The sequence below is a fragment of the Eretmochelys imbricata genome, chromosome 3, assembly GCF_965152235.1.
Source record: "Eretmochelys imbricata isolate rEreImb1 chromosome 3, rEreImb1.hap1, whole genome shotgun sequence".
In the NCBI taxonomy this organism is placed as follows: Eukaryota; Metazoa; Chordata; order Testudines; family Cheloniidae; genus Eretmochelys; species Eretmochelys imbricata.
The window spans coordinates 148794699-148810384 of record NC_135574.1 but is presented as its reverse complement, the minus strand read 5'-3'; the positions used below and the strand labels follow the sequence as shown (position 1 = coordinate 148810384).

General features: G+C 52.0%; 1 protein-coding gene and 1 long non-coding RNA gene across 2 annotated transcripts in view; one reads left to right on the top strand and one right to left on the bottom strand.

Annotated features, from left to right (window-relative positions):
• Positions 1 to 6040: 6040 nt before the first annotated feature.
• The window catches only part of NFKBIE (NFKB inhibitor epsilon), an 18400-nt gene continuing 8754 nt past the window's right edge, over positions 6041 to 15686 (top strand). Inside the window, exon 1 of the mRNA XM_077813596.1 lies at positions 6041 to 6857. Coding sequence (XP_077669722.1) covers positions 6502 to 6857 — 356 coding nt within the window. The 5' untranslated portion in view covers positions 6041 to 6501. The remainder of the gene's footprint in view (positions 6858 to 15686) is intronic.
• LOC144263024 (uncharacterized) overlaps positions 15460 to 15686 on the bottom strand; it is a 1369-nt gene continuing 1142 nt past the window's right edge. Inside the window, exon 3 of the long non-coding RNA XR_013345696.1 lies at positions 15460 to 15549. This is a non-coding gene — a long non-coding RNA (uncharacterized LOC144263024). The remainder of the gene's footprint in view (positions 15550 to 15686) is intronic.

The following is a 15686-nucleotide window of genomic DNA, read 5'->3' as shown; positions in this document are numbered from 1 at the left end:
CTACTGGTGTCAGGGATCTGAACCATAGCTGCACAGCAGAAAGGCCCCCAGAGTTACAGGGCAGGCAGTGACAGACTGAATCCCTTACTGGTCTGAGTTCCCAAAACATCACACCCTTCCAAAGCCTTTGAATCCCAGCAAATCCCAACAGCCAGAACAGAAGGCACGAGCAGGGGGTTCACTGTTCACTCTCTTGGCTGGAAGAATCCTGCTGCAGCAGCAACACAAATTGCGGCTGAGAGCCTCCGGGAGACTGGGTCATGCACGTTCTGGTCTGCTCTCAGCTCCCACCCCCACAACTCCCAGCAGGATTTCCTCCCTCCTGGCCAACCCTTCCCTGGGGCCATGATCCCTGTTGCCTAGCAGGGTGAGCAGGATGGTGCAGAGCAGCATTCCACACTCAGAGCCTTCACTGTCTGGTCTTGGGGCCTAGCCCTGTTCATGGGAAATCCCAGCATTGTACCAGCCAAGATGGGAGATTCCTTTATGGCTGCAGAGGAAACCAATTCCAAACAAGCGCTGGTCTTCCTTTCCCAGCCCAGGAGGTCTGGCAGCCCCAGCGCTAAAAGCAGAGAATTAGCTGAGTTGGGAGAGCATCAGCTTGAAGAGCTAAAGGGTACTGGCTCAATCCTAGAGTGTAAGCTCTCTGCAGCAGTCTGTGTTTGTATGGCACCCAGCCCAATGGATCCCTGATCCTGACAGGGTTCACTGTGGTAAATACTAATAACTTGATGTGAGGTTGTGGGGCTTGTCGTGGGGCTCATGACTCAACGCTACAGAGCTGCCTTGTGACTCAGCCAGGAATTAGCTCAGGAGCAGCTTAATGCCTACCCACTCCTGTGGTTTCTCTCCTAGGGTCTCTCTCTCTTTGGAGTTAAATTAATCTCTCTTGGTGGCTTCACCCTCTGGCTACATCACTGTAGTTTTCCCCTCGAGACAGTATTAAAATCCTACTGGATAAACTGACTTAGGCGGCCTTTGCTCCACTGCCCAGTCTGTGCCACTTCACTTCCAGTGGCGGGTAAGGGAACCTGGGCCCATCCTCTACTCCAGGTTCCAGGCCACGGACCCTATGCCCAGTGTCCACACCCTGGGCAAATTCCTACCTTTCCATCCACTCTTCTAGCTCACGCTTGGGTTACCAGTGGAGCTTCCTCTGCTCCCTATAGCTGTCTCACCACTCTCAGGTTTTTGCCAGAGTCTGTATCCCAAGGCAGGATCTCAGGGCCTACTCTCCCTTGTCTGTTGCCATCTCCCACATCCCTAAGGAGTCACTGCAGAGTTCCTCCCTGCAGCCTTCTCTTACCACCAACTTCCTCTCTTTATGCCTATCCTAGCTCCTCCCCCAGTTGGGCTTCATCAACCCAGTCACAGGGTTAATTGGCCCTTTTTACCGAGCCAGGCACTGCCTGGGGTAGACGTCCTATCACGGAGCTGTTCCGTTGTATGCAGTGAAGGTAAAACCGGCAGAAGGTGCTGGATCAGCAGGGGCAGTGTGGGGTGTGATATGCTGAGTTCACCCATGACTTGGAGAATGGGAGGGTATTTCTGTCTCTATGGCCTATTCAATTCTTGACCTTGCTGTGAGTCCCCCAAGAGGGGCAACAACTAGTTATGGTGGTGGACTCTATGATGTGGATACCTTACCTGAAGCTGGGCTGAGGCATCCCTCCAGACTCACTTCACACCTCATGTCACTGTCAGCCTGGACTGACACAAACCAATGACCTCCTGCAGAATGAAAGGCCCCTGAGACAGCCAGTCACATTTGTGTGGCTGATATTGACCAGACTGTGTGGGTTTGGCTGCCCCTCAGTCTCACTTTGTTCTGCAGAACGGGGGTGGGACGGGGGAGTTATATTTGGCACAACAATCAACTAGAAACAGAGCTGCAGCAGCAGATCAACCACACTGACAGTCAAAGGCAAATGCTGACTGGCTCAGTGGATTGGTCATGGGAAGGCTCTAAGGTTACTGGTTAGCAGTGGAGAAGTGTTATCCTCCAGTGGCTGTTTGATGGCCCATGTGTACAATGAGTTCATGGATCTCAGTTTCTGATGGGAAAGTGTTTACATAGCAAAACCCACTATTAACTTTGTCTCTAACTGGCATAAAAGCCAAGCAGCAGATAGGTCATAGAGATCTAACTCTCCACACTCACTAGAAGAGGCCCTTCCAGAAGCCATCACTCTTCAGGGGCTGTCTATCCAGCCTCTCTCACCAGTGCTAAAATCACTAATAAATCAGTCCAGGACTGGGCTGGCTGACGTGCTTTGTAAGACATGGCCTGAGAGCTATGAGTTTGCTTCCCATAATGAATATCACATGCACACATCTGGGGCCTTAGACAGAAGTCAGTGCTCATTGCTGCACCTCTGGGCAGGGTGAAGGGGAGGGATCAGTCTCTAACCCAGGACAGTAGGTTCCAGCAACACGGTGACATCCACCACAATGGGGCTAGAGCAGGGTACAGGTGGAATGCAAAAAGCAAGGGCACTTGGGGAGGTGACCAGAGCCAATGGGGAATGTCTATTAGAGTATAAATTCAGGGAGAGGAGGGAAAAGGAGGTCACCCTTGTGCATTTACTGGCCTGTCTTATTGACTCATGGATCAGATTCCCCAAGAGCCTCTTGGGAAGCTCCCCTTGTGCTCAGTGATTGGAAGCCATCCTCTGGAAGGCAAACATGTGCCAGACATCAGTGATGAGAATCCCCTGAAAGGCACGGGCATGCACTGCTGCCTGCGGCAGAGGAAGGTAGGAATTCCCAGTTACTACCTCAGACCATGGGACGACACAGCATGCTCTTAGGACCGCAGAGTTTCCTGTTCTTCCTCTGCCATCTGGCCATTCCTGGAACCCATTGGCTCAGCCACTGCTATGCTGCAGGGTGTGCTGGACATGATGGTGAGAGAAGCCTGCACAGGCTTCTCCTCCTTCAGGGTGAAGATCCAGGCTCTAGTCAAGAGCTCAGCAAGGCTGTGTCCCAGAGCTGGAACATCAAGATTTGTCTACCTTTGCATCCAGAGAGAGAGAAATGTCAGCTGCAGATACATCCAAGCAGAACCATGGTGTAAAGGAACAGAACAATCTAAAGCAGCATTTCTCAAATGTGGCCACCGTGGCTGCATGCGGTCACCAGGGGCTTTCCTTGTGGCCACAGCCTCCCAGGTGATGATGGGGAGGGGGCCGGGGAGTAACCCTCCCCCAGGGCAGCCAGCAGGGGCTGGTCTCTGTCCCCTTCTGGAGCCACAAACACTGTAGGAGCAGGTGGCCAGCGTGAGCTCCCCACCTTCCTGGAGACGGTGGGGCTCGGGCTTCAGGCTTAAGCCCTGGGGTGGTGGGTGACAGGCTCTGGCCGTGCGGCAGCAGGCTCCATCCCCCAGCCGCAGGGCTCCGGGCTCAACCCTTGCACATCGCCCCTGGCCCTTACTGCCTCCTCCAGTCCCCATCTGTGTACCAGGGCCCCAGGCTCTTGCTCTGGGCTCACCTCCTTCATCTCCCCTGACTCCTGCTGCCTCCCATCTATCCCCCTATCACCCCTTGGCTCCCTGCCCACTTCCCCATCCAAGCTTGCCAGGGCTGAGTAAGTCTGCTGTGAAAAATGATATTGTTAATATCCCTTTTTTCACAGCCTCCCAGCTAGCTAGCAAGTCTGCTGTGAAAAGTGATATTAACAAATATACAAAAGGTCACTTTTCACAGCAGATTTACAAGGTAGCAAGTCTAAAAAAAAAAAACAAACGCAACCAAAAAAAGCAAAACATGCAAAGCACCTTATTTGTGTTGCTGTTCTGTTTAGGCCCAGTAATGAATAGACAACTATACATTATTTTAAATTATTGAGCTGGCAAAAAACAACAACAAAACCCTCCATAAATAAATTACAATGATTTGGACGTGTTTTTGCGCATAATTATTTGTTTTTCCTAAAGTTAATTAAGTCTTTTAGGAAAAATTGTCAGAGCGGCCACCAGCACGCGTTGGTGGTCGCACTCTGAGGACACCCAAAAATTTGTTGCAAGAACTCCTGATCTAAAGGTCAGAGACAGTGATCCAGAGAGTGGAATTGATCACATGAGCTAGGGGAAAACTTGTGACCTTAAATTATTGACAGCTCCAGTGACTTCCTGCACTTGCCCTCCACCCTCCCCTTCTCCCTCCACCACCTCTGTGGGCACTGTTTCTACAGTAGTTAATACACAGTGGGGGCTGGGAGTAAATGCATGAATGGCAGGTGTGAGCTACTGTGACGCAGGCTCCCATCAGTCCAAAGCAACAGCTGCAGCACTGCAGGGGGAAGTTGCTTGAGCTTTGTGAGCAATCTGATCTAGGCTTTCCCTAGCACCCCTCACCATGGTATCTAGGAACCAGATCCTCAAAAGTATTTAGGCTCCTAATTTCCATTGGCTTCCATTGATTGATGAAAGTTAGGAGCCTAAACATCTTTTAGGATCTGGGTCCAAGTGCTTCCCAGGTAAATTAGACTGACATAGAGATCTCCCTATTGAATTTCCTGTGTCTTCAGCTTTCCTCCCTTCTGTGGTAGGACACATGCCTTCCTTTTGGAATTAACTGCCTATGGGCACCAGAGAGGTGTAAACCCGCAAGAGGGAAAGAGATGCATTGTGATCTCCAACACAGAAGATCTAGGAGTTACGGATGCAACTGAGAAAAGCAAAACAGGCTGAATCTCCAACTCTCTTCCAAGGAAAGGGGTGGAAGCCCCATTGTTTGAAGCCCTGAAAATGTAACTGGACAAAGTCTGGGCAAATCCATAGTAGGGAATAATCCTGTAATGGCTGTGGTTAGGGGCCAGGCCGCCCAGAGGGGGGAGCAAGTGGAGCAATTTGTCCCAGGCCCCGGGCCCTGCAGGGGCCCCCATGAGAGTTTTCAGGGCCCCCCCCAAGAGTTTTTGGCGGCAATTTGGCGGCGGGGGTCCTCCCGCTCCATGTCTTCGGCAAAGTGCCCTGAAGACCCGGAGTGGAAGAACCCCCGCCGCCGAAGACCCCAGGCCTCCTGAATCCTCTGGGCGGCCCTCGTGAGGGGGATGGCCTAGTTTGGACCTTGGAGATCTCCTCTGTACCTAAAATGATGTGCAGCATTGAGAGACAGTGTTATACAGTGGTTATAGCTCTGGTCTAGACAGGCACAGGTCTAGGAGCCAGGACTCCCAATTCTATTTCCAGCGCTGTCACTAACGTGCGACTTTGGGTTAACCACTTCACCTCTCTGTGCTTTAGCCTCTGTACCTGTAAACTAGGATAATTCTATACAGCTAGATGGAGATTATAGGCACCACCTATGTGTAATGTTGGCTGCCGCATCCCATTACATAGGCGGCACAGGTCCCATAGGACTAAATTGGTTAAAACGTGCATGTCTGTAAAGCAAATCTTGTTCGTTCCTACCACTGTCATTGGTAAGAGGCTCATTCAGTCTAATTTCTGGCACACACTAGCGTACACCAGCCTTGTCACCCACACAGCCTAGCCTAGCCAGCTCCCTGCTCACTTCTACCGCAGCCCGAAATCACCACCAGAGGGAGGAGGCAGGCCCAGACCACCTGAACAAACACAAGCCACAGCTGGGAATTGGCCGGGCAAACATCTGGGGCTCACACAGACCATCTCTTTCACACTCACACGGATTTTCTCTCACCCATAGCCGCACACACGCAAACTAGGCAGCGGGGCGGGGGAAGGCCGCAAGCCGAAGCTTTCTAAGTGTTTGTTTTGCCCTTCCCCTGAAGGGGCTGGGTGCTAAGCTGTGCTGCCCCTGGAGCCAGCCATGTCCCAAGCCAGGGACAGACACTGGCCCAGATTCACAAAGGACGCCTCCTCCCGCCCCGCGTGAACCTTCGCATGGAACCAGCCCTGCGAGCGGGAGCGGGAGAAGGATGTTAGCAGCTTGGCTCCTCGCAGCGCGGGGAGATCCCGCTGGCTCAGGGGGCGGTGCCCAGCGCCGGGGCTGGCGCCAGGAGCTGCGGGGGCGTGCCAGGCTGCAAGGGGGCGTGCCGGTGGCGGGGGAATCCCGGCCGCAGCCGGTGCCAGCGAGGCGTGGCGCAGGCTGACAATGGCAGCGGGCGGAAGCGCCTTCCGCGTTCGGGGAGGCGGGGCTCGGGTCTCAGGCTGAGCTAGGTTTGCGCTCGGCCCCGGTAGGCTCTCCATTCCGCTCCGGCTCCAGCTCCGGCTCCAGGCCGCTCGCCGGGCATGAGGCCGCCGCGGCCCCCGCTTGCCTTCCGGCCAAGGACCCTGCCCCGGCCAGGCCTCTAAGCGCCCCCTTCCTGGGCCCTCCTCCCCTGCTGCAGATTCCCCCCCTTTGCACCCCCTGCTGCCCCAGCCCGGCTCCCCGTTTGTGGCCCCTGCCCCAGCTCGGCTTCCCCCCTCGGTTCCTGTCTGAGATCTAGACCCCCCCCCCCGCCCTCTCTTTGCCCCCTCCGCCGGCCTGCCGGGTGCTTGGGGGCTGAGCGGCCCCACTACGCGCCCGCTGCCCTCGCACCATGTCTGGGCCGCGGGGCTCGGAGAGGAAGGAGAGCTCGGAGCTGGAAGAAGGGCAATGTGACTCGGGCATCTTCTCGATCCACTCCATCCGCTCCCTGCCCGGCCCGCCGGGGGATGGGGAGCACCCCCGGGGCCTCGGGGACACGCTGCGGGAGAAGGACGCCGGCCCCCTGGGCAAAGAGGGAACAGACGCCCTGGAAGTGGAGGAGAGGATCGACTCTACCTATAGCTCGTCCTCCCTAACCGAGCACCTGGCCGACCTGGGGCAGCTCCCCGAGGAGGAAGCAGAAACCCTGGAGGGGCTCAGCCAACAGCCGCTGGAGGCACTCACCTACATCTCGGAGGATGGCGACACGTGAGTGACCTTGTGGCTAGTGCTGCTCTCCCCCGGGCCCGGGAGGGACACCACAGGGAGGGGAGCCTAGTTTCTGTGGCCCCATCCGTCCTTGGTTTCTAAAGGCAAGGGATGCAGTTAGTCCTGCTTGTGGTTGTGGCTGTGATGTGGACACTTGTCCCTTGGGAACTGAGCAGCTCATCTCACACAGGGCCACCAAACAGCCATTAAATGCAAATGACTTCCAGCCACTGCTGTTCTGCAGTCACATTGACACCAGTGCCTCAGAGGTGAGTGGTTCTGTGTCCCATTCCCTACCCAGCCTTCCCCGTCACCTGGGACTGGTTGAGTCTGACACCACAAAGATAAGAAGCTGCATGTCTTTAGAGATAGCCAGTGCCCACCAAAACTTCGGAGTCAGATTGTAACTGGGGGGACTGTCAGTAGAAGAATCCATGTCCCATCTCCCAGAGCCATACTTTTTTCTTCTTCGGAGTCACATGTAGGTGCTCAGCCCCAATGAAATGGGCTGGGTATTTAACAATTAATCTAAGATTGGGCGAGATCAAATGGAACTAGCAGAGAGAAAAAGAAATTGTGCAGATCCATTTACTTTTCAGGTCTGAGCAGTGGGACACGTGGATGGAGTTAGGGGTCTGAATAGGACGTGTGGTCAGAATGATACAGAAATACACGTGATGTGCCAGTGAGAAGCTGAGTTTCTTCTTGTTTTGTGGCTGCCAGGAAAATGGGAGGCAGGTTCCCTGGACAAAAATCTGCTCTTTTCACCTGTGAAAACTCCAAAGCACAAAGCTCTGGCAGCAAGAGAGATGACTCACCTGCATAGGCTGCTTTAGGTTGTAGCCACCTGTCCAAATCCGCTATGTTGGAGAAGACCTGATTACAAAACACTTTAGTTCCTTCTGTGCTGCTGGATAGAACCATGTTGGGGGGGGGTATAGGGGTAAACTGGCTACAGCATAACATGTGAAAAGAAAAGGAGTACTAGTGGCACTTTAGAGACTAACCAATTTATCTGAGCATAAGCTTTCGTGAGCTACAGCTCACTTCATCGGATGCATCGGAATGCATCCGATGAAGTGAGCTGTAGCTCACGAAAGCTTATGCTCAGATAAATTGGTTAGTCTCTAAGGTGCCACTAGTACTCCTTTTCTTTTTGCGAATACAGACTAACACGGCTGCTACTCTGAAACCTAACATAACATGTGGGTCATATTCCTGGACCTAAAATGCCTTTGCAGGTTCTGTGGCTGAAGCTGATTCAGTTAGTAAGGGATTTTTGTGTGTCTAAAGAGGCAGTGGCCTAATCCTGCATCCCTTCTACTCCTCTGTTACAGCTTTAGGTGCTATTAGCCTCTCTAAGGCCTAGTTTACACTTACAAATCAGATTGACGTGTCACACAGGGCTGTGAAAAATTTCGCGCTCTGAGCACCGTAGTAAGTTTGATCTAATCGTGGGTGTAGACAGTACTAGGTCGATGGAAGATTTCCTCCTCTAGACAAGCCCTAAGTGCTGTGACTTTGGTGTGTGCCAGGGGATCATTGTTTTCCCTTCCCCACTGTGTCTAGGAGATGGAGTCTATTGGAGAGTCTTCTGCTCATTTATCTGGTTCCATCTTGTAAGGTGCCTGAACCTGTTGCTTGTCACACTGGCATGATCAGACCCTATCATAAGCCTTCCACTAACTGGAGAAGCAATTAACTCCCGGTGGCACTTTTCACTCCCTCCCCACAGGAGGCAGCTTTCCAGGGCTCTGCAAATGGCTGCAGCTGTGCTACTGCTTGCATGCGCTCTCTCCCCTTTCAGGTGCAATTTAAAACAGGAAATCTTCAAAGAGTGAGGGGGAAAAACGTCTGCTACTTATGGCCAGGCCTTTGTGAGTTAGTGCTTAGAGAAGTGGGAGTGAGTCCGAACTCCTGGGTTATATCCCTGGACCCTAACTCTGGGAGGGAGTGTGTTGTAGTCCTTAGAGCAGTGAGGCTGGATTCCTGAAAATGTCTAGGCCCAGGTGGGTCAGGAATAGCGTGCAGAAGTGCTGAGCACTCACAATTCCAGTGGAACTCAGTGGGGGTACAAGTGCTCAGCACCTCCCTTGCGTTCTCAGTTTTTCTGTCTGTAAAATTAGGCTAATAATACTTACAAGGCTGAATGAATGAATGAAAGGGGCCAGAGAGGGGCCAGAGTTATTCTAGGGAGGCAGAAAAGATGACCCAATAGGCCTCTTCTGTTTCTGATTGTAGATTGCCCAGGAGCAGCAAGAGGAGAATTGCAATTGTCCCATCATGTGCCTTGCTTGAATTCATCCTGTGAAGCAGAGCCTGGGCTAGTATTAGAACCTCAAGCTGATTATTTCTCAGAAGGTTCATTGAGCAATAGCACTTCCTTGTAACCATTCTAATTATGAACACAAAAGTCCTGGGCTTAGAGCTAGTAGTTCCTGTTTCGTGAGCTGTCTGGGTTGATTCAGTCCCTGATCCTGAGTGGGCAAACCATCCATGATCTGGTGGGGGTAGAATGTGCTGTGGGTGCCCAGTACCTTTTTTGGCTGCCCAACCTGTGATGCAGTTTCCTATGGGCTTGCCTGAGATTCTGTGTCATTGGGAGCTCTGTCCTCAGTCTGACACTTGTGATGAAAGTTCATCAGTGGAGACAGAGATGAGCTTGTTACCAGCCACTTGAAATCCCATCAGGAGCCTCCCATGGAAACCTGCTTCAAAGGAGTGGGTGTAATTGATGTAGATTGGGGCAGCTGAGCCAAAACTGTGTCTGCAGAACTGAACCAGCTCTGCTCTGAAAACAAAAAGGGGCTCTGATGGTGCAGGAGGGGTTAATGTATTAGCCCACCTGTCCTGGAGAAATGGGTCTGATCACAAGTGAAAAGAGTTAGGCCTCTGCCTCATCCTTGGCGGATATTTGATTGAGTTACACAATCTGCTGTGTGATTGGCAGTTTCTGGTTTGGAGATACCAGGACTAGAATAGCAGGGGGGCTGCATGTCATGGCTGAGTTATATTGGCAGAGCTGGAATAGTAGGAATGCTGCAGGTCAGGAGTGCGGGATCAGCAAAGTTGTGGGGTGGGAGTATTCAAGGACTGGACTAGCAGGAAGTAGTGCAGTCAGGAATGAGGAATGCCAAGGAGGATTGTGGGTCAGGGTTGAGATGTGTTGGCAGAACTGGGTGGATGAGATCGAGTCTAACCTCTGGAATAGCAGGGGGCTACCAGCCAGGACAGAGATACTTTGGCTGAGTTCTAGCTGGGAGTTGTTTGACATGGCAGGAGACGTGCTCCAATGGTGGGCTGCTCCCAGGCATGCCAACGTTATCCTCTGCCTGGTAATGTCCAGCTTCTCCTCTTGAACTGACAGTTTGTCTCTGCTAAATTGGATCCGAGGGGAATGACTCTCTGTGGAAGTTGGAGAGGGGTTTTCCAGCCTGGGAAAGGTCTGGCTGGCTCTGGGCAGGCCAGAGAGTAATGCTTGATTTGTGTCCTGGGCTCCTAATGAACTCACCCTCTTTTTAGGGAGTGACTTGGAGAAACTCCCTGCCTCTTGCCCTCGCCAGGGACCTGCAGCAGGGAGGTGGAGCAAGCTGCCCATTGTTGCTTTTGAGGGGGGATGGGATAGGATTTTCATTCACATTCCTGCTCTGGGCAACCCCCACACCGCCGTCACCACCACTGATAAAGTGTTGCTGACTGCTGGCATGGAGGTTGTGCCTCGGTTTCCCCCATGTGTTCCAAGTCAAAGGTATTTCCTCTTCCTGCTCTCACCTTCTTGGGCTAATACTCCAGGGCAGCCAAAGCATGGCCCCTGAAGTTCCACCAGGCTGAGGCCTATACCTCCAACACTGATGGGTTTACTGGAAATCTCCAACTACGTTTGGATGAGTAGACTACATATCCCAGCATGCAATGCTCCATCTTGCCCTGAGTAACCAGGCCCCATTGCATGATGGGGGCCCTAGTGCTCACAGGGTTCACCTCCATATGCGGGGGCATATGGCAGCCACTGTCTTCAAAGTAGGGGTGTGGCATCTGCAGCCTCCTCACTTGGGCAAAGCTTGGGGGTCCCCAGCTTAGCCCGCTGCCTGGGAAACAGTCTCATTGGTTCCTTCGTATGGAAATGGGGCCAGAGCTATTTTGGTAGCGCCAAGGTCTGTCTGTGGTGTCTCAGAGGAGGAGGGGAAGCCTCACTTCCTCCCCCGAAGTGCAGTTAGTGTCGTGCCTGCTGATGGGAAATCACGTGCTGGTGACTTGGGGGACTGAGGGCTGATAATCAGGGATCAGGGTGGGTTCATGAGTTAATGCAGGTCCTGGTCCCCAAGGAGATGCAGTTTTAGTCTTCTCTCTGTGTGGTGGTAACTGGAGGCTGTGGTGGCTAACGCTGATGGGCATTTTTCTTGCTTTGCTCTGGCCTGCTTGCAACTATTCAGTAATTACTGTGCCCTATGCCCCCCACTGAGTGTCTCAAGAGTTGCAGGCAAGGTCAGCAGCTCCCCACAGTAACTGAAGTCAAGAGACCAGCTGCCAGCACCTGACCTATTGTGCTGTCCTGAAGCAGTGTTCTTGCAGCAGCAAGGCTGAGATTGTGCACATTCAAAGTCACTGCTCCTACACACTATCGCTCACTCATCCCCTCCAGGAGGGCGTTCATAGTGCTGATTATGCCATTCAGTTTCACATCACTGTATGTGCAAAAGAGGGAAAAGAATCACTGGCGCTGGGAGAACCCTGGGCAAGCTAGATGCAGTTCAAAGAAGGGCAAGTAAAAGAGGGGTCAGGCAGGCTGAGTTAAGGGGAAAGATTAAAAAAGCCTGGCGAAGGGATGACTGGGGGAAGAAGTGTGAATTTGCTGCCCAGGAGGGGATGGGATGGAATTAAGCAAATGGAGATTTAAACTGAATCTCAGAAAAGCTTCCAGGCACTGAGACATATTAGGCTGAGATTGGCTCACAAGGGAAGGTTTAGAAGCCCCAATAGCTCAAGATCAAACTGTAGTAAATGAATATTAGAGACCAATCCTTCCCTGGCCCCTGCAGGACTGGATGGTCAAACAGGGCTTTCCACCTCTACCATCTATGATTCTAACCGCTAACTCTTCGGCTGGTCGGATGGAACACAGAATATCTCCTTCAGGTGGAGTTTGGCTTTGTAAATGTAACTTTCTCTCGTTTCGAGCCAGAGGTGCCAGTGTCTTTTTATATGAGGCCAACCACATGTCCAGCTAACTCATTCACCTAGGGTATCACTGGACTGCACATTCCACTGCTGCTTCATGTGTTCTGGGCTGCACGTGTAGCATATTCAAGAGTCCAGCTGCTCTTGTTTAGAAGGCACACTCCCAGTTCTAGGCTTAACTAGGCTGAAAACCAAACAAAATGTTAGTAAATCTGCAACAGGGAACAATCCCGGATGGGATCTAAAGGGGCTTCCCTGGGCCAGATTATGCCACCCTTATGTTGGGTAGTATCTCACGCTTGGGTCATCCTGTTGATTTCAGTGGGGCTGCCCACAAAGTAGGGTACCATTCAGTATGAGGAAGGTTAGCCCAGTCTGAGCCTGTGGTGCTTGTACATCCATTTTTCACTCCTTTTCTCCTCCATTATTCTGGGGTGCTCCCCCCTCCCATTGATTGTAATGGCCTTAAAAAGTCTGTCCCTGTGTGGGGTTTGGGATGGTAGAAGGGAGAGATCCTATTCCCCATAAGAAGGCCATAAAGAGGCCTCCTGTTTCCATTTTCCTGCTTCCTGGAATGTACCAAGCTGGAGATGCTCTTCCCAACGGCAGGCCAAAAGACTGCAGGGAAAGGTGGCTTGGGGTATGTGCTCACACAGCCCCAGGCCTGGAAAAATACACCCTGAACTAAGCCTATGAGCCAGTCTGAAATACATCCGTGCCCTGAGCCACAGCTCCTCCTGCCTGGTCTCCTAGTGGTTGGGTACCCCAACTACTTTGGGGCCTGAAGATGCCAGTCTCCTGCCGGCTAAACTCCACCATCAAATCAGTCAATCTGTGCGAGGCCACCCCTCCAGAAAACAATTGCTTCCACCTCCCACTACACACACAATAGATGAGTTCTTGGTAGCCTCACCTGCCTCACTAAATCAATTTATGCTGGCTCCAGAAACAGAGCCGTCTGTCGGGATGGCATGAGAGATGGGGGCTGAGTTTCTTCTTCTCCTGAATCAGAACGTTGCCTGCCTGAAAACAGTGAGCAGAGGACTCTGGAGTGCGTGGCCTTTCCTACAGGACCCACTCATACACAAAGAGCCTTATGCCATGGTGGTTTGGCCTCCAGGTGCCAGCCAGGGTGGCAATGCCCCTACCAGCAGGAGCATTGGCGTTGTCTCTCTGCAGATGTCATTGCATTGGTCACATGTCACAGCCGTAAAAGCTGGAGATGTGGTTTTTTTTTTTTAATGGTAGTTCAGACTGTGCAGCGATTGAAGCACTCGCCCAGGAGAGATTCCCACTTGCCTGGGTGAGTGGATTTTTCATGCCTGGCCCCTGTCTCTAGCAGGGAACTTTCCAGTCACCTTTATCCCAGGCTTGTCTTCTCTCACCCCAAACCACCTCCTGCTGTTGAAACTGCAGGTTAATGGTTGGAGGACATTGGCAGAAATGTGTGTGGGGAGCCCAGGGCTGGAATAGTGGGGAGGGCGGAGGCTGTGGGTCAGAAGTGAGGTAGGCCATCAGAGCTGTGGGTGGGGAGCTCAGGACTGCAATAGCAGAGATGCTGTAGGTCAGGTGTGAGATGCATTGGCCCAGTTGTGTGGTAAAGGTTCCTGCTGGTCAGTTTGTTTTCTGAGGAAGGGGTTAGCAGGGAATGTTAAAAGGGAAAACAGGATAACTGGAATTCCTGTGCTGCTCTCCTCAGGAATGTGTGCTCTCTGTTTTCCAAATCCTCCCTCTACTAGCTCTATTTCCTCCTTTCCTCCCATGAATGATCAAGTGTTTACTGCAAACACTGATATTTGCATGATTTCCCATGCCTCTCCTGGGAGAGAGCAGGGAGAAGAGTGTGAATTTTCTCTTTAACATGTGGGCAGGAAGGGGGGTGAGGATGGCAGTTATATAGAACAAATCATGTCCGATGTTTGATCCCTTGTTCTGGATACTTGTAGGCTGAGTGGGTGGATGGGACTGTAGGGCAATGCTGCCTGACTAGGGATCTCAAAGCCCTTTACGAATGGGAATCAATTAAGATTCCCAGCCCCTCCCAGATCGGGATCTGTATTACCAACCCCATTTCTTGAAGGGGAGAGACTGAGGCACAAAGCCTAAGTGTTTCCCCAAGGTCTGATAGCAAGTCAGTGGCAGAAGTGGGAATAGAGCCCAGGATCCTAGTCCCTTACTCTAACCTCAATGAATCTGTGGTGATGCTAAAGCTTCTCTTGCCATGTGATTGGGATTAACCCCCAAGTGTAGAAGCCATAGTTCTCGAGTCATCCTCTCCTCTGCTTTCCCCCTCTTTCAAGTACATGAGCTGCTTGGAGCAGGGTGTAGAACCATCCAAAGCTCTGTATAAAGTTGTAATTAATCCAGGACCATCCAAGATGTCACAGCTGTGACTGTGCTGCATGGTGAGCCCACTGGGACATTCTCAGGAATAGAACTCTGACCCTCCTGCTCCAACTGGGTCTCTCCCAGTTAAGCTAAAAATAATCTCCATTAGCTGCTCATGGGTTCAAATCCCCACAGGGGAGCAGTACAGATGCTATGACCCACAGGTGAGGGCTCTGGATTCCATGCAACAGAAGGTGGTGAATGTATGTTTGCATCTGCGTTCTCTCTTTGCCTGTCTGACTAGTTCATTACAATATTATTATTTCTGCTACAATAGAACATAGAGGCCCCAGCTGAGATTGTGCCTAATACAACAGGGCCCCAGGACAAACACAGAGCTGGCTATTTCAATAGACAAGGGAGACAAATGGTGTGAGAGGAAATGGAGGCTGAGGAAGGGGAAGGGTCCCCTTGCCCGAGATCACCCAGCATACTGGTGGCAGGTCTGAATGCCAATCAAATGACCTATCCACAGGGCCACACTACCATCGCCCTTTGCAGTTCCATCACCCCCCTTAACTGTCCTTCTGCACACACCCCTTTCCCAAGCTCCCCTCTCCCAACGCAACAGCCTACTACCTCAGTTGTCCCACCAGCTTAGTTCCCCCGAACACTAGCAGTTGTTAGGGGTGAAAGAGGGGCTGAGTTAAGGGTGTGGTGTGTGGTCGGTGGTGTACGGTAGCTGTGAAAGAGGGGCTGAGTTAAGGGTGTGGTGTGTGGTCGGTGGTGTATGGTAGCTGTGGCAATGGGAAGGCATATGATTGCAGGTGAAGGAGTAGAGGGTATATTTTGCTTGGTGGCTTGCCTGTCCATTTCCTTGATTTTGGGGGTTTGTGTTAAATGTGTGTGTGTGTGGCAACCTCAACTGCTTGGCAACAAAGCCTTTTTTATGTTAATAATTGTGGTGGTAGTCATGTCCGTCCCAAGGTATTAGAGAGACAAGGTGTGTGAGGAAATATCTTTTATTGGACCAACTTCTGTTAGGTAGAGAGACAGGCTTTCCAGCTACATAGAGTTCTTCCTCAGGTGTGAGTTTGGGTGTTGTCCTCTTTGCTGTGGGGTGAGGCAGCTGGCCAGACCAGTGGTATTCTTGGAGCTGTATGGTCATCATTGGCAATATTGAGGCCTAGGAAAGAGTAAAGAAGGCTGAGGCCTCTGTGCCTCATGCTTTGCAGGGTCAGGGGGTTCCCGCTTTGGCACAAGATAATCCTGATCCCTCGCTTGCATCATCATGATGCCCTGCTCTGTAATGGGGCCGAGGCA